The 18700-nt window shown below is 46.3% G+C and overlaps 1 protein-coding gene across 1 annotated transcript; it reads left to right on the top strand.

The window, feature by feature from the left end:
- Positions 1–4217: 4217 nt before the first annotated feature.
- ercc6l2 (excision repair cross-complementation group 6-like 2) lies at positions 4218–18077 on the top strand (the record flags this gene model as incomplete). The annotated part of the gene is made up of 20 exons (XM_084468189.1): positions 4218–4248; positions 4361–4779; positions 4897–5013; positions 5447–5640; positions 5937–6030; positions 6254–6321; positions 6582–6789; positions 7659–7799; positions 7928–8044; positions 8143–8262; positions 8351–8422; positions 8982–9127; positions 9287–9382; positions 9829–9928; positions 10924–11076; positions 11704–11802; positions 13228–14245; positions 14354–14508; positions 14906–15090; positions 16782–18077. 20 exons carry the CDS (start codon positions 4218–4220, stop codon positions 17878–17880), a joined length of 4632 nt encoding a protein of 1543 aa, XP_084324315.1. The 3' UTR covers positions 17881–18077.
- Positions 18078–18700: the final 623 nt, after the last annotated feature.

The raw sequence follows: 18700 nt of genomic DNA, 5'->3' as shown, positions 1-18700 counted from the left end.
GGGGGGGGTCTAACGGCCAGATACTTTTATTCCAAGACCGGGCCGCTTTTGTGCCCATCCATCCTGCCCAGCAGGCGGAGGGGAGGGGTGGCTGGTTCCAAGTCCAAGTCAAACGAAAAAAAAAACTGAAACGCCCAAACGAAGGCAAAAAGTTGTGTCTCTCTGTGTTTTTCAATGTGGCCCTCAAACGCTGAATCAGCTGTCGCGAGAAAGCCCTGCTGAGGTAGGCAGAGGCGATTTGCACCGACGTAGACAACGCACGGCAACGCGCACGTGTACCTACACACGTACACACACACACACACACACACACACACACACACACACGCGCGCGCGCGCGCGCACGGCCTGCAATACCGACCCCGTACATACATACATAACATATGCATCTCAAACCACGCACACCGATGCCACAGTTGGCGCTACGGTGCGGTTGATGAACTTATTGGGACTTGTGTGGACGAACAAAAGGCCTCCTGTGAGGCCTGGCAGTGTAATGAACGGCAAGTTAGCTCAAAATACACGACGAGCTACGAATCACAATGTTCCGTCCAGGCCACGACACAAAAGGGCGACGAGGCGCCCCCCAATTCGGGTCAGCGGAGGCCCCTGGGTGAATGGCCAAAGAACGTTTGGTATGATAACAGTTTGTCCAAGTCAGCCAACAGGGGGAGTCGCTTATCACAGATACCACTTGGTGGCATGAAGAAGATAAGGATGCAGAAGAACAACAAAGGTGTAGGAGGAGGCAGAGGACGGGGAAGAGGGTGTGTGTATGTGTGTGTTGGGGGGATGGAGTAAGGCTAATGCTTTAGCTTGGTTGTGCTTGGCATTGGCAATGCTTTAGCGGGGTTGGTTTTGCTTCTGTAACGGTGGGGACTGGAGCCCCCTTACTTTCACAGAGTCCATGCAACTATGTCCAGAGGGGTGCCTTTCAAGTGCCTGCCTTGTGTTTGTTTAATTGAGTGCCTCAGTAATTGAGAAAAATAAAGGGAGAGTGAGATAGAGAGAGAGAGAGAGAGAGAGAGAGAGAGAGAGAGAGAGAGAGAGAGAGAGAGAGAGAGAGAGAAAGAAAGAGGGGAGGGGGAAAGAAAGCAAGCGAGACCGAGAGGGAGAGAGGGAGAGAGCGAGTGATCCGCAAGAGAGAGAGAGAGAGAGAGAGAGCGAGAGAGAGAGATCAAGAGAGAGACAGAGAGAAGGAGAGAAGGAGAGAGGGGAAGATAGGAAAGACTAGAAGAATAGAGAGACAGACAGGAGAGGGAGGGAAGGGAGTGGGGGGACAGAAAAAAAAGAAAGAGATGGGGGAAACAGAGAAAGAAACTGGATTATATTCAAAGCTGCTTGGAAGAGATTCAACTTTTGTACAACTTAATTAAAAAGCATGGCAGCACCTCTTTTGTCCATGGGCTTCAGTGAATAAAGGTTATTTACAGTGTCTAAAGTATCTTTTAGAAGTGCTGGATGACTGGATCGTAAATAATATAAAATCAAAATGAGATTATAGCTGCCTTTAAACAACTATCAATCTGCCAACAAAGTAAATGGAACCGCGGGCTCTATGTGGCCTGAAGAAAAGAGGCAGTCATGGGGGAACAGCCTCTGATTCAAGCTCCAGTCTTCCCCTGTGTTCCCCTCCCTGGAGGGCTGGACTAGGCCTGGGGCTCCATAGAGAGACACTTTGCATATTCCCTGAATGATTTAATTGCAGTGTAACTGTGCAACAGAGTTTGAAAACACACTCAAGTCATTGCAATGATACCAATAAAAAGTGTACGTGCAGACATTGTTGAATTGTAAAGTCTGTCAAATTGATTTCAAGACTTTTCTCTTTTATTTTGCACACTATTCTGCTGGTATTAGTTCACCCCATACTCTTTTGTAATTTCATTTTTTAAAAGGTGAAATATAAATCTCATCAAATAACATTGTCTTGAAACAAAATACATTGAGTTATTAACTATCTTGGCAGCTACAATGACACTTTGTCATTGTCATGATACTTTGCATTTCTGAGGTCCTGCAAAAAAGGAACTTAAAACACATTTTGTATGTATTGCACTGAGAGCACACTTATCAAAACTAACTTGTTAACATTTAAATAAGACCATATAATATTTCACACAAGTTTAAGGAAAAGAGTGATAATATCCACTGACCACGGCTTCTGTGTTCCAGATGTTCTGATTTTAAAAGCATGTAGACATAACCAATGCTGATGTGACATCATTCTAATACAAGTCTAACTGTGTGCACTGAATCTTACATGATGAATTCATTATTGATGAACATTCTAATGCAGACCAAAACACACAAACAGAAATTACATCAGCGTTATTGCATGTCTCTGATGGAAATCATTGAATCTTAAACTGTCCTTCTTTGGCCTGCTGGTAATTGGTTTTGGCCCAGGCTGGGCCCTGTGACTCATGAGCGGGAGAGAGGCAGTAACACAGATGGAGCATTTCCTCTGGAGTGTGGACCACAAGACCTCCATTCAAGCCTTCCTTATTCCAAACGCTGATTGTGACCAAGAGACAGCCAGCGAACGTCTGCTCCAACGTGCACCATGCTCTATTCAAATCAGAGGGTGCCGGGCCAATTTGATCAGATCAAGATGAGCACTCATGTGCAGGGGTGATTTACTGATGTTCATCAGGGAAAAATATTCAGGGATAGAGTTTAGGCCATTCATTTAATCTGGGTTGGTTTTGTTTGTGAGGACTTTCATTCAAATCTGTATTGTCTGTTCTATATATATACAAATATATTTAACTATCTATCAGTGAAATTGTAAATATATTCATTTATTAATAAAGATGGATTAGTCAATACATATATTTAAATAACATAAATAATATAGAAATAAAGAAATGAATGACACACAAATTAACTTTGCGGCATGGTATTTGAATTTGCAATAAAAGTCATCAATATGCTTTCTCTAAGGATGGCTGTTGCTATGAAAACAACACTCATAAACACAGAGCAACGCTGTATCCGGGCTCCATCCCCGACTGAACGTGGTCTAAACGTTAGCCGCAACGCTCCAGATGAGGAGGGCTCAAAGTCCTTTCCCTGCCATGGTACACTGCCATACAAAAATGGGACTTTTTGTTCCTGTTTTCCGTTCCTGGGAATTTATAGTGCAGCTGCCACAGATGTTCCCATAAAGAAAGCCCAAACACTGATGTCAAATGGTTTACATACTGCGTGAGATCTCACACACACACTTGTTCTCCTGCTGAACCGCAGTGGCCCTCGCTGGCCCTGTTCACAATAATAGGAGGTGGGTGTAGCACATTGGATTAGAAGGCGGCCCGTGACTGTGCTCGAAGATGGTTCTCCTCAATTCTTGTCAACATCCCGTCGTTGCTGTTGAGTGACAATTGCTTGACTATCCTAAATTGTTTACATTCAATCAGGATTTGTTGCATCCTCTATTGGCCTTTCATAGCACAGCCGTTTTAAATGATTTGTTTGTAGGCTGTAGATACAAACAGATGGATAAAGGTATAAGGTCTGCTTTTAAAGTCGATAAAAATACTGATTTATATATATTTATATTATTATAGAATACTTATTTATCAACCTCAAGTTTAGTTCTATGAGTTGAATAGGACTTTAACAACCAGAACAGATGTTTGATATTCAATGGTGAAACTGCTGATAAAATCGGCCTTCTATAACACATGCAAGTTTTACATTAAAAAAAAGAAATCATAAAACTATTTCTGTCTATCTGTCTATCTGTCTGTCTATCTCAATCAGTCTTTCAATCCATCCTTCCATCCATTCAGCACTTTCTATTCAATTCTTATTCGGAAACGTAGAAAAACATTTATATTTCCCGCGAACAATATTATGTTATAGACATTAAATAAAACGGAATTTGGCGCAGATACTTGAGGTGTTGGGATTGTTTTAATGCTATTTTTAAAAAAGTCGAAAGTGCGGCGTTCAAAGTGAAAGTAAATAAACACCAGGCATGCTCGGGCATTCTTCCCTCGAACCATGAACACACATACAACTCTACACTACCAGCACGCAATACTTTATTTACGATCATGTTCGCACGCTGTATCAAAATTTTAAACAATATAAATGTTTATCTCTTGTGTCTAGACCCGGTTGTGACGTTAACCGAGTAAAAAAAAGGGCTAAGTTAGCTAACTTATGCTGTGAAACAGGAGTAGAGAATACCCTCGCAATGCAGCAAGATGGACTCAGCTCCTACCACAGACACCAAAGGTTTGATATTAAAGTTAGAATGTATTGTACAATTATAATAATAATACATTGGTCCTATATAGCAGCCTAATCTTTCATCCTAATGTAAATGTTTCAGTCATTTGGCAAGAAGGTGACAGTTGCCTTGCACCGAACCCGAAGGATGGTTCCCTGCAAGAGGCTACAATCCAGAGTCTGCTCTCCTCCTCAACTCATAATCATGAAGATACCACGGCGTTGGTGAAGTTTATCAATCACAACATCCATGATGATGATGATGTTGATGTTGAAAAAGAAGTAACGATACCAGTCTCCAAGCTTCTACGAGCCGGCTCCGGACAGATCTCCCATGAGAAGCCCCTGTTCCCAAGCCTGAACCCCCTAGGCGCGGCTGTTCCCCTAGTGCTCTCTCTGGGTGAGAAAGTCCCATACACCGTCAACAGGTACTTGAGGGACTACCAACGAGATGGCATCAAGTTCATTCATGAAAACGCCACCTTATCCAGAGGCTGCATCCTGGGGGATGACATGGGCTTAGGGAAGACAGTACAGGTATAAACAGAAAAAAGCCTATCTGGCCAATATCTGATGCTATTTCTTCCAGCCACATTTATGTAAATTTTGTGTGTTCTCTTTGTGTTCTGGCACCGTTGCTGTTTGTCGTCATAGGTCATTGGCTTTCTTAGTGCTGTGCTTTACAAGACCGGAACCTGGGAGGACGTTGAGAACAACAAGCCTCGATTCCTCAGGACTGAGTCGTTTTCAGAGCAGAGGAGACCCAGCAAGGTAGGTCTGCTTAAAGAGAGGAATCCAACCAAAACCACAAAGGTTTTCATTGTAATAACATATATATGTATATGTGTGTGTGTGTGTGTGTGTGTGTGTGTGTGCATACCATGTTTATTTTGTGATTGTATTTGCAAGAGAATTACAATCAGTAGGGCTTGAGGATGTATCAACACTCATTTGATATAGAACAGTGCTAGAAATCAGTGAACAATGTCAGAGAATCTTTCTTATTCCATAATGCTTAAACTGCTTATGAAATATATAACTGTTTTGCTACACATGCTACGGCAAGTTGGAATATTTTCAAAAGGGCAACATTTGATTATTCTGTACATCAGCACATGTAGTCTAATGATTCCAAACAATGAATGAAACACCCTTAATGATGTTCTTGTGACAAGGTGTGTGTGCGTCCGTGTGTGCGTGCTAGGTGTTCTTGATTGTGGCCCCGCTGTCGGTGCTGTACAACTGGAAGGAGGAGCTGGACACCTGGGGCCACTTCCAGTGCGTGGTGATCCACGGGCTGCGGAAGGAGGAGGAGCTGTCCCGCATCAGGGACGGGCGCTTCGAGATCGCCCTCACCACCTATGAGACCCTCCGCCTCTGTCTGGACCAGTTCAATAGGTAGCCCTGACCAGTAAATCAGGACTGGTGAATTAGGGTCAGAGAAACTGTAAATAAATGCAGAATGAACAAGTATATGTCAAAAACATATATATATATATATATTTTTTTTTTATGGCTTCTTAACTGTTAAATCAAGCAAAACACTAATGAATATATTTATTATAATCTCTTTTTTTTCTTTTGAAGCATACAGCAATGGTTGTTGGTTATATTGAGGTCGGGAGGGACTCATTTTGGCTGCATGCCATGTTTTGTAACTGAAACATTACTTTTGTACTGCTTATTTGTTTCAGTATCGACTGGTCTGCTGTTATTGTGGATGAGGTGCACAAATTAAAGAATCCTAAATCCCAGATAACACAGGCTATGAAGGAGCTCAAGTGCAAGGTAAGAGATGAATAAGATATTTTCCTGTTGGGTTGATTTGCGTTAATTGATTCCAATTTTGTGAGCTACTATTCTGGATATGTTTATCAATAGTTGGCGTGCCAACTTCTACTTCTAGCATTGTATTACAAATATTCATGGAGGATGGATCAACCTTGTATAATAACTTTTGTTATATATTTTGATCTGTTTTTATTACAAGTTCTGTTGTTTTTAATCATAGGTTAGAATTGGTCTGACTGGGACCATACTGCAAAACAACCTGGAGGAGTTCTGGTGTGTCATGGATTGGTATGTTTTCATATCTGACATTTTAAGATGCAGGAATTGCTTTTCTTACAGTGTGCATTTTAACAGTTTTTTATAACAGCTTTTGTATTAATATCAGTCTTAAATCCTTTTTTATGGTATTTTTTTCTTCATCATCAATCAACATTATTTACATTAGCGCTTTTCATGCAAAACAAATGAAGAACAAGGAAAAAAACGACTGTCTTTTTGCCTATGGATGTGTTTTTCATTGGTTTATTTGTCATCGTGTTACATCTTAGGGCCATACCTGCATGTCTAGGAAGCCTGGGAAACTTCAAGAACCGGTACTCTGATCCGGTAGAGCAGGGACAGAAGCACAGCGCGACAAAGCGCTCCCTAGCCACAGCCAGGAGGGCTGTCCGGGCGCTGGCAACCAAGATCTCCCCCTGGTTCCTCAGGAGAACCAAGGCCCTCATCAAGGACCAGCTACCAAAGAAGGATGACCGGGTAGGGCAGTGGTTCCCCCTCCCTATAAGCTTTAGATATTTTATCAATATTTGAAATGTTTTTATTTTTTTGGGCTGTTAAAAAAGAAGATGCATACATTTAACCTGCATTTGACATTTAACAAAGACAATGTTGATGGCCTTAATATGGTAGGCAAGCAGGATGGCCTACAATCTTTGAGTAGATCTTTATGTGGCGAGGCAGTTTTGACTTTTAAGTAGTGGACAAACACTTACCATGTAGTATTAGAGAACTGTAGAATCACAGAGGTAAAAAACAAAATGGGAATTGATCTACTTGCCCACAGAGGACATAAGTCAGCGGGGAAAAATGAATTCTTTGCTTGGTACTTTTGCAGACAGTTTCAATGTGGTCTTTCAAGGATAACAGATGGTGTATCATTACACCCAAATATTTATATCAAAATCCCTGCTTGATATTTTCATTACGGTTAACAATAGGAACTTAACGCTGGTCAGATGCTGAGCGAAATACAATTTCCTCCTCGCTCTTTGTGATAATCTCAAGAGCATTATTATCACTCCACATGAGCACTTTGTTCACGCCATGTTGGTGCAGCCAAGTGTTGCCTGAGTAAGTTCACAGAGATGTGAGAACTTAACTTAATATATTGATTTGGTGTATCTAGAAGGTTGCAAAACATTTTTCAGACCAAAGAATGGGGTCACAGTCCAAAACGGGTACGGTTCCACCTGGGGTAGAGGCGCATTCTAACATCACAGTCTTATCATAGCATGTTCCACAGTCTCTGCAGTGTGTTTCTTATCCAGTACAATCACAATATTATGCTATTACCATGGGTGAGCTTCTCAAATCCCAGTTGAAGGAGCTGTGTTGTGTTGTTGTAGGTGGTGTACTGCGCTCTGACGGACTTCCAGCGGTCGGTATATCAGACCGTGCTGGACACTGAAGACGTCATGTTAATTCTGAGGTCCTCGGACAAGTGTGACTGTCAAAGCGGTCGCACTCGGCGGAGCTGCTGCTATAAAGTAAGTAGCATGCCGAGCGGCGCTATTGAGTGAAGGGTATGGCATGTTTTACATTTGTGCAAGGCGTTACACCCTTTTATCTTCAGCATGCGAAGCTGACAGTTTTATGGTTGTCTCTTGTGTCGCAGACTAATTCTGCCGGTGTGGAAGTGAAGGTGCTGTACTTTAGCTACTTGGCCATATTGAGGAAGGTTGCAAATCACGTTGCCCTGCTGCAGTCTACGGATGGAACCAGCAAGAAACAAGTAAATAAATTAAAAATGACTTTGATATTTCCATTTATATTAAAGTATTGCATCCTATTACTCAACTCAACATTTCTCAAACCATTGCCACCGCTCAGAAAGAATTGGTGGGCGCCGTCTGCGAGAAGGTTTTCCAGAAGTTTCCGGACTTCATGCGGAGGTGCAAAGAAGAGGCGTTTGAGGCCATATCTGACCCCATGTACAGCGGGAAAATGAAGGTTTGAGGCATACTGAATAGCATGGCATGTCCCTCCTTGTCAACACACGATTGTTCTGTCTCTAACAACTCGTCTCTTTTGCTGGCAGGTTCTGCAGAAGCTCTTAAGACATTACATGAAGAGGAGGGACAAAGTGCTTGTTTTCTCTCTTTCCACAAAGGTACATGTTATGTGTTGTCCAGTGTGTTGTGTCTTAATGTTTGTGTCTTTGAGTATGCGTGCACACATCGCTGCAATGGTTACTTTGCTAATTGAGAACATGGGGGTAATAGATGGGCCTACATGGAGATGTCTAGATGCCTGAAGGCTCTTTTGGAAGGCCTCTAAGGATCTTTTGGAGATTTTTAGGACATTGTTATTTTTTATCATGTCCACTGGAGTCACTTCCTTAACATAGTCTTTAAGGCTGAAAGTAGTTGGTTCCATGTGGGACTTAAAAAAAAAAAAAAAAAAAAAAAAATAGGAGCCGGATACATCAATTATTCAGGACAAACTAGGTTAATAGCTGCATTTTTGATTTGTAATATGTCTGCAAGAAAGCTGGAGGGTATATATTTGCAGTAGCCATTAGCTGATGTTGCCATTATCCTGTGCAGCTCATAGGGAATCGAGATACAGGTAGGGAACAAGGATGCCAACGGGAAGACCGGTAGGGCATTGGGGATTAAACTGAGAACTAGGATCTAGACTCTGTGTATGTGTGTGTGGAACCCCTGCAGCTACTTGATGTGCTGGTGAGCTACTGCATGGCGGAGGGGCTGGAGTACAGCCGGCTGGATGGCAACACCAAGGCCAAAGACCGGGTCAAGATCGTCAAGGAGTTCAACAGCTGCCCGCACACCAACCTCTGCCTGGTCTCCACCATGTGAGTCATTACAGCCATTACATCCACAAAAAAAATATATTTTTGGAGCTCAAACAATGTGGTATTGATGAAATTATATATTTTGTTATCTTTTTTAATTCGTTTTTTGTAATAATTGCTACTAGGCATGTATTATATGTATGACTCACTTTCGCTCAGGGCGGGTGGTCTTGGCCTGAACTTTGTGGGAGCCAATGTGGTGGTTCTGTTTGACCCCACCTGGAACCCAGCCAATGACCTGCAAGCTATCGATCGGTACGATGCCCACCACCACCACCACCAACCCCACGATCACATGAGTTAACGAGTAAAGCAATTACAATGTTGCTTTTTCAAATGACAGACATCACATTACAACTAGCGTAGCAGTATTCACATTTACAGTATGTCTTGTATGTCAATTAAGGAAACAATTACACTTATGATGATATTTAATAATTACCTTTTGTATAAAAATGTATCTTATTTTTATCGATGGATGTTTCAATCATTTTATTTATTTATTGCTTTTAGGCAAAACTGCAATACAAAAACAAAGGCACAAGGGAAATTACATTACTTAAAATAAATGTTTTTCAGAAATACAAAATTTGAATGGCAGAGATATTTTTGAGAGGTACATTTCCTCTAAAAAGAAGACCTACCTTTTGAACTACTTGTGTTCAGTAAAATTAATGTTGTTTCTTCCCCCCCCCTCCAAGGGCCTATCGTATTGGCCAGTGGAGGGATGTCACTGTGCTAAGGCTGATCTCATTGGGTACAGTAGAGGAGATCATCTACCTCCGACAGGTTTACAAACAGGTACCTGCGATCCATGGTAAAACATGCATTTCATTCCAAAATGATTTTATTTTGTGTGTGAGGTATGTGTGTCCCTTGAGGTTCTTTGTAACATAATATGTTCCCTCATTATGGTGTGTGACCAGCTGTTAGAATCTCCTTGTTGGAGCCAGTGATTTGTGATTTGACTTGCAATGGCGTACGCAGCTGAGGCTGCGTACGCAGAGGCTGCGTATGTGGTACATTAGCAATTTCTCTCCCTAAGAACGTGAGTTAAGACCAATCCAGTTTGGGCAACTGCAACCCATACAATTGACCAAAATAGCATAGGAATTTAATCTATGTATTTCATTATATTGCTCCCATTATCCCAATGAGCTTACCTATGTGTTATCATTTGATGTGCTCCTAATGAACGATTGTTTCTTAGAAAATGTAAAAAACATTTTCAGCTAAGTGCCATTATATATATATATATATATATATATATATATATATATATATATATATATATCAATAATTAGAGCCTTCTTTGCAAAGCCTGAAATAGATAAATGTGAAGTAGACGGGATACTTTCCGATTTCCAAAAAACTCTTTAACTGTGTTTTTTCCACTCTCAATGGCTGTGCTAATGTGCGACGCGAACCAGCATAGCTCTGCTGTGTGGGAGGGGTTTTGGAAGTGTCCGTAGTACGATTCTTGTAAACAAAGGGAGAGGTAGGATTTGAATTGTAGAATGTGATTTTATTGATAACATGAATCAAATCACTTCAATTCATCGATCAGCATTGACTAAAGATTTGTCCTGGTTTTTTAACCTCTCCAATGTTCCACATTTAAACTTTAATATATATATTTATTTTCATTTTAGTTTATTTAAGCTCGGAAAAACACATTGAGGGGAAAAACCCCTCCTTTACAATGGTGCCGAGGGGTTATTAGTTCTCATATATAAATATAATATCTGTATATGTGTCATTTAGTATTTCTTTCCATCCATCTCTCGACCTCCCAGCAACTGCAGAGCACGGTGGTGGACCGGGAGAGCGCGCGGCGGTACTTTGAGGCGGTGCAGGGCACGGACGGCCATCAGGGGGAGCTCTTTGGGACCAAGAACCTCTTCAGGCTGCAGACCCAGGGGACCTGCCTGACCCGCCAGCTGCTGGAGGTCTGACCCCTGACCCCCCCCCCCCCCCCCAGTGTCTGTTGACCAGCAACGCTCCAGTCCCGTCCTTGTCCTTCACCTAGGGGCTGCTGTACTGCGCCGGTGTAGGGTTTAGGGTGATGTGACTCCCAGACAACAGGTTCACGGGTTCAATCCCCGATGTTCCCCATCCTCGAGCGAGGGGCCAAACCCCCTAACTGCTCTACAATATGCAATTTGTATTTGTTTGAAATGTGCTGTAAAACCCATACTGCTGGGCTGCGTTAACATAGCGCCTTTCAGAGCATTAGCCCCTCAAAGTGCTTCATGCACGCATTTGTACACGTTGATACACTGACGGCGGTGTTAGCCATGCAAGGTGAAAGACAGGTGTTTGGGAGTAATACAGGCGAGGCTCTTGCTCAGGGACACCTCGACACTCAGTTAGGAGACGCCGGGGTTTCAAGTTGCTAGAAGTTACTTAATGAAACTAAATGTAACTAAAAAATTTCTTAATTCAACGTAAGTCTAGCCACCAGCCTGTGTACAGGCGGTCATTCCTTTGCATGCCTCCTCCTGTACGTCGTCTGTCTTACCAGCCGCCCTGATAACAAACACAAAGTCCATTGTTGTTGTTTCTTTCTCCCGTAGCGGGAGGGTCGGGTGGAGGCCGGCGCGGTCACAGCCAGCACGCACGCGGCCGGGGCCGACGGTGGCGCGGAGACGGGCGGCGAGGAGGAGGAAGCGGGCGTGAGTAATCCCAAACGTTCCCAGGGAACCAGAAACTCTGGGGGTGGCGCTCACCCCCCCCCCCACCGTCCCCAGCGGCCCATATGACCCCCGCAGCCCCTCCCGACCACGACCACCACCCCCCCGGCTCCCTTCCCGTGTGAAAGAGGAGATACCTCACACATGGTTCCTCCTGTCAGTCAGCCAAACGGTGCCCTGCGTATTTCATCTGTCTGCCTTAAACTGTTTCTTCTATTCCCATCTGTCACTCTCTGCTTTTTTTCATTCTCTCTTTTCACACTTCCAACGTTCTCTCTCTCTCTCTCTCTCTCTCTCTCTCTCTCTCTCTCTCTCTCTCTCTCTCTCTCTCTCTCTCTCTCTCTCTCTCTCTCTCTCTTGTCTCTCTCTCTCTCTCTCTCTCTCTCTCTCTCTCTCTCTCTCTCTCTTGTCTCTCGTCTCTCTCGTCCCTCCCCCTCCTGTGTCTCTCACAGATGCAGTGTAGGACAGCTGGCTGTAATTACCCAGTGTCCTAATGGAGGGAGCAGGCCGACCACACAGCAGAAGCCTATCTTCTGCAGAAGCCTGTCTTCTGCTGTCGGCCTATTTATTTACACTGCGATGGCCCTTAACGTCCTGCGACGGTTCCCAGCCCGCGCTCAGGTTCCGCTCAGCACGCAGGCGTCTTTGCAGGTCTTGCTTGACTGACTGCAACTACTGGCAATGAACAACAATAGAGTGGACTTGCATTTAACACACACATGCACGGCAACGGCAAGCATACACACCCGCATGTGCGCACACACACACAACCACACATACATACACACAGGCGCACACACGCACCCATATCCATGCATGCATGCACACACACGCTCCACGCTCACACAATTCCACATGCATGCATGCATACACACACATCCATACACACAGATGCACCCACACACTTTCCTGTACACATGGAGCCCAGTAGTTGTACTGATTGAAGGGTTGAAAGTATAGACATGGACATGACAGGAGTGGGAAAGGGTCATCTGGTGGGATGATACTGTGGGAGCGCTAGATATGACTTTAGTTGGTCGCTCTGAAACCCAATAAATATGTAGCATCGGACTCTGAGATGATTTTTAAAGGGGAAGTACACCCAAAACTGTAGTAGTATAGTATAATGTCAGGTGGATTTAAAATTGCATGTCATAACGCTAAAACACAAAGACGGTACTAAAAGAGTATCACAAAGTTGACTGTGTGTGTCGTAACCATCGGGACAACAGGCAAATACCTACCTAACAAACGAATATCGGAATATTCAGGCTTGGCCCTAATAGATCTACAGTACAGGTTGACAAAGTTGTGCTTGTGCGTCATCTACATCTACAAGTGGATCCAAAACAATATCAAAGCTGAATAGATTTATTTTGTTTTCATTATGTTTATTTCTCCCTTTAGGAATCTGGGAAACCCCCGCCCGCGTACGCCTCCAAACCAAACAGCCCGCCGAGCGTTGGGAACCCAACCCCCTCATCCAGGGGGGTGCTGGACTTCAGCAGCGGCAGCGAGGAAGAGGACGTTGGGGGCAGCGTCAAGAGGAGGAAGGGCGCGGGGCCCCGCGGGGAAGACGGGGCCGCGGGGGGAACCTCCGCACCAAACGCCCACACCGCCGCCCCAATCAGCCTCCTCCACTGCGGCTTCTCCCGGCTGCTGACCGGGGGGGCGCAGAGGCCGGCCTCTGGGGTGGAGGACAGCAGTCTGAGTGAGGGGGAGTCCGTGGGTGGTGGTGGTGGTGGTGGTGGTGGTGGTGGTGTTGATGGTCCTGAGGAGCGATCCACCAAGAAGAAGAAGAAAGAGGCGGAGGTGGATGAGGGGTGCACTTCCCAGGGGTCGTCGTCGTCCGGTACCCCTGGGAACGGACGCTCCGTCAGAGGCGGGGTCCTCCCCGACACCTCGGGGGGGTCCTGTGGGGAGGACCGCCGCGGGAGGTGGATGAGCGCGAGCAGGGCGGAGGGGACGAGGAAGACGGGACGGAACGAGGCCCGAGCAGCCCCCCCAAGGAGGCACGCAGTGTCCGACTCTGACGAATCTGACGACCTGGGCGAGGCGGGGAGAGGCGGCAGCGGCGGCGGCGGGGAGAATGGGCGTGGTCTGCAGGGAGAGAGAGGGAAGAAGAGAGACGGGGAGAGGGGCGGGGAGAGAGGCAGAGCCAACCGTACCAACAGGAAGAGAGGGAGCGCCAGGGCCCGGTCCAAACACACGGAGCGCATCGAGACGTTCACCTCGTCTGAGGAGGAACACACGCCCGTCAAGATGGGGAGATCGACAAGAGCGGGCGGGTCCAGGAGGGCGACCGATGGAGGCAAAACACCAAAGTTGGCTGACACTTCAGGTCAGCGCGTTTCGAAAAGCGGTGACCTGAAGTCATCGCCGAAAGCGCAGACGCACGGAGATGGAACCATTGACGCCGTTCTAGGTAAACCTGGGGTCGGTGTCGTCTCGTTTGTCGTGCGTGACGCGATGTGCTCGAAGCATCGCCAACTGTGTTTTGAAGCTGACTGGATGGTGTTTTTTTTTTTTAAAGGTGGAGTCAGTGAGGTGCTGTACACCCATTCTAACCAGCGCGTGGTGGGCGGGAGCAAGGCCGAGGAGCGAATCAGCCGGGCGGCTGTACGGGACGTGTTTGACCGGCAGATGTATTCGCAGTTCCCAGCGAATCATCTTGTCGGCACCCAGGAGGTACAGGAGCCGTTTCTGACGGTGCTGAACTTAGTATTATTACATGAACATGAATGTGATCATAATCGTTTCTGGCCTTTACATTTTTTTATGATTCAAATTTAACTCAAAAATGTGTGACTCGTATCGCTTGAATTGATTTAAAATGTTGAAAGATGGCCAAAAATACCTTCAGTCCTAACAACATTTGTGTCATTTAGTCAGTTATTAATTAACAGCTAGTTTTTAACAAGCCTTGTAAAATAGTTTTCCGCCAAAAAAACCAAACAAACACAGATTGCCACGTGTGTTTTTTTTTTTTTTAATCAATGATCCCAGACGATGGTTGATTTAATAACACGGTGACGCACACACCAACACGCCTTGCGGTTCCGCTGTGGGTTTCCCGTGGTTACAGAGCGAGTCTTCCGAAGGCGCTCCGGAGAGCAGCGGCGCTCGGGCCTCGGCAGCAGACAGAGAGGAGAGCCGGGCCGGGACCAGCGGGCTCAGGGCGCAGCACCCCGTCACATCCGACCGCCAGGCCGTCCACCGCGGCCGGGAGGACACCTTCATCCTGGGGCAAACGCCGCAAGCCATACGCAGGTACAAGGACAGGGGAGGAGGAGGGAGGGAGGGAGGGGGGAGGAGGAGGAGGAGGAAGGGAGGGGGAGGAGGAGGGGAGGAGGAAGAGGAAGAGGGAGGAGAAGGATGAGAGAGTGTGGGATGGAAAGAGAAAAAATGAGTGAATTAGAGGTAGGGGATTATGGCAAGCTAGTTTCTAATTTGAAAAAGGTGAGAGGGGAGGGAAAACAATGGAAAGGACCAGGAGAACATGGAAAATGCATCAAAGACCAAAACTATATTATAATAATGCATTAGAACAGACAGCATATCTGGGAGAGATTCAACAAACGGTCCTTTGGTATTAAATGAAATAGGTCAAAGAATGGGGGAGTAGCATTAAGGTAGCGAGACATTCCTGACAGTGAAGGGTTAAATTGGCCAGAGCTAACCGCGGCTACAAGCGGCCCCAGATGGGTATTGGGTAATGCTGAACCTTGTTTGTGTCTTCTTGTGTGTAAATGGGCTTGTCTGGGCTGTGTCTCCATGTATGCGCGTTTTATGTTGTTGTTGTTATTGTGTGCGTCTGTCTGAGAGACCGAGACCACCTCAGAGCCCTCCCCACCCCCTCCCCCCATACTTCCCAGCATCGCGTTCCCATCCCACTTCCTTGTTGGGTTCACATCCCACCCGTCCAGTTTTTTTTTTCCCCGCTGCACAACCACAGCTCTTCTGAGATTCCCCCTGAAATGATCCCCCCGGAGGCCACACACACACACACACTCACGCACACGCACACGCGCACACGTTCTAACGTGCACATTGAACCACACAGGGAAATGCCACACAGACGCACACTACTCAGACAAACTGATTTATTGCCTGCCATGTTCCCGTACCTGCCTTAAGACATGCAATAGTCAAGCGCATTTGATTTATTTCCACTGCAGCGTCTCAACCGACCTGATGACACATTTACGTTTTATTGGGCAAGTGCAGACAGATTAAAGTTCGGTGCATTAGACGCTGGCGGTGTCTATACAGTCCATCCATTCTGTAGCTTCAAGGGAAGGTTGATTTTTCGACTTCTCAGTATGTTAGGGAAATTAGGATTTGTGTGCCTGTAGGTGATAGGTTTGATTAGTTGCCTTTGTTGTGAATCATTTCTATACTGTGATATAGAGTTAGTCCACATATCATTAGCTTTTTCTTCTTCTATTGGAACAGCAGCGTTCTCTTTTTCTTCAAATTCTACATCATGTACTTTTTTTTCAACGAAAGCCTGCAAATGTTGGCACCAACATCAACAGCAACCACCCACAACAGCTGCCTGACCTCCGTGGGCATTAGAACCATCCTCTCCCCCGGTGGCCGGTGAGCCCATTCAGACACTGGTTGGCCGGGAGACTCTCAAAGACCAGACGTCGTAGCGTTAAGACTGTGTGGATGTTTCTCTGACTGTCTAGTTACCGCCTCATCTGGGTTTAGGAATCCAAAATAGAGGCTTTTCATCATCATCATCATCCTCATTATCAGCATTGGTGTTTGTGTTTGTGTGTGCTTGTGTGTGTGTGTGTTTCTCCAGCGTAGTCATAGTAAATATATTTCAGTTGATTTCGGGAGTACAAGGTATATTATGGATTCATTGGGTATGTTTGGCTCCGAGTGCGTTTGCGCGACCATGTGTTTTGCGCACTCTTCTACTTCAGTGTTTTCTATGTTTTTTGCTACAGGCAGCAGTTGGACCAGATGGCGTCCAGACTCGGCATCTCTTCAGTCCGTGCCTTTGCGGAAGAGGTCCTGAGCAGCAGCTCGGGTCAGAGACTAGCCTGGCTCAGGCGGTACTACTCGTCCCTGGACCATCCGGACCTGGCTGACATGGTCACCAACTGGTTCCCCGAGCCCTCTGCCGGCCAGTCCACCTCCACAGCACGCCCCCTCCGCAGCTCTCCCGCCCTTAAACCCAAACGCAGAAGGAAAGGCTCTCCTCAGAAGGCTAGAGGAGAGACAGGGCTAGAGGCCAGAGAAACGCCTCTTTTAACACCTCACAAATCCCCCAGAATCCCTCAGGGGAGGGTCGCTGGGGACCCGGCGAAAAAGGCGGTCAGTGGCGTCGCCAGAGAGTGTAAGAGGACACACAGGGTGAGTGTTTCCAGCACGGGCCCCTCCAGAGCTGCAGGGGGTCCTGGCTCAGACCAGGCCGGCAGCAGTCCGGAGCCCTGTGAGGATGCTGCTGCTCTGGACCCAGCAGACAGAGTCACCCCTTCTTCTCCGGGCCTCCGCGACGGCTCGGCCTCCACGCCAGCCAAACGCAAGGGGGCCCACTCGGAGCCCGCCCCGAGGCCCGCCGTCGGCGCTGCGGTGGGCCAGACAGACGAGGCACGGCCCCCGTCCCGCTGCAGAGAGGCCCCTCCCCCCTCGGTCACCCGTTGCAGCATCCTCACGGACCTCATCGGAGACACGTCGATTCTGGACGACCTGTTCAGACCCACCTCGGCCAGAGGGGCGCCGCAGAGGCTGTTACCGACGGCGACCCCCTCTCAAACTCCCCGACCCCGTTTCCGTGCCGACGGCGGCGACCCCACCGCGCAAGCCCACTCACCCGCCCCACCGCCTCCTCCTCCGCCGCGACACAAGGCAGCAGCAGCAGGCCGCAAAGACTTCTGGGACATTTTGAACGAGGGCAGCGAGGAGAGCCTGCAGCGGCTGACGGACCTGTCGGTGCTGGAGAGGGTGCGTCGGAGGACCGACCGCCCGGACCGGAGCACGTCTGGGGAAGAAGGGGGCTCGGCACTCTGGAAGACTAATGACAAGTTTCTGTGGAAGAAATAGCATGGTGGAGGGAGCTGGTGCTACAGTGGGATTCAATTTGAAAAATGAATTGTGAAGGAAATTTTTTCTCTTTCTTTCTTTCTATATTAAGATATTTAAGATAAGAAAACATGTTTTCTTCTCTGTTTTATTATATTATCTAGCTTTGTTTTTAGTATATTTTAATGAGGTGCAAAACATGCCTTAGCTATTTATGCAAAGAAAGCTGTTACTTCAATAAACAATTTGCAGACCTCAAAATGTGACTTTTCTTCCACAATTTTGTTCATGTTGTTCAACACATGCTAAACATTTACATTTACTGAGCGTTGATGATTCACTTTAAAACAAATTAACCGAAACTGTAAACCGAACACTAAAGTCAGAAACTGAGATATGATCAATTAATCGCATGAATTGAGGCAAACTAAGCAGACGACTGCCTTGTTTCATTGCATGCACACGTGGCTACAGTATATTTGTGTTATAATGTGGTACATGTACGTGAAGAATTCTAAGGTATTCCCTGTTTAGTGATTCCTTTGATTGCTCCACTTCACTGTTGGTCCAAGGTGAACGTAGCTGTCACTAGAGAGCATGAGCTAAATGTCGTCACGCGTTGGTGGTCTCACAAAGGGATCACTTTAGTTGTCAGCCCTGTCACGCGGGATCTCTCTCTTGCACTCTCTCTCTCTTTCTCCTCTCTCTCGGTCTCTCTCAGTCTCTCCAAGCTTCCCCGCTGTCTCTTACCCGCTCGGAAGGCTCTGCTCCGTGATGACGGGCTTCGTAATGCGATAGTCTGTGGTTTGGCCCCGGCTAATGCTTTTGAATGCTCTTAAGA

This window comes from Micromesistius poutassou (assembly GCF_964030765.1).
Source record: "Micromesistius poutassou genome assembly, chromosome: 5".
Lineage (NCBI taxonomy): Eukaryota > Metazoa > Chordata > Actinopteri > Gadiformes > Gadidae > Micromesistius > Micromesistius poutassou.
This window is presented reverse-complemented; position numbering and strand designations above follow the sequence as displayed.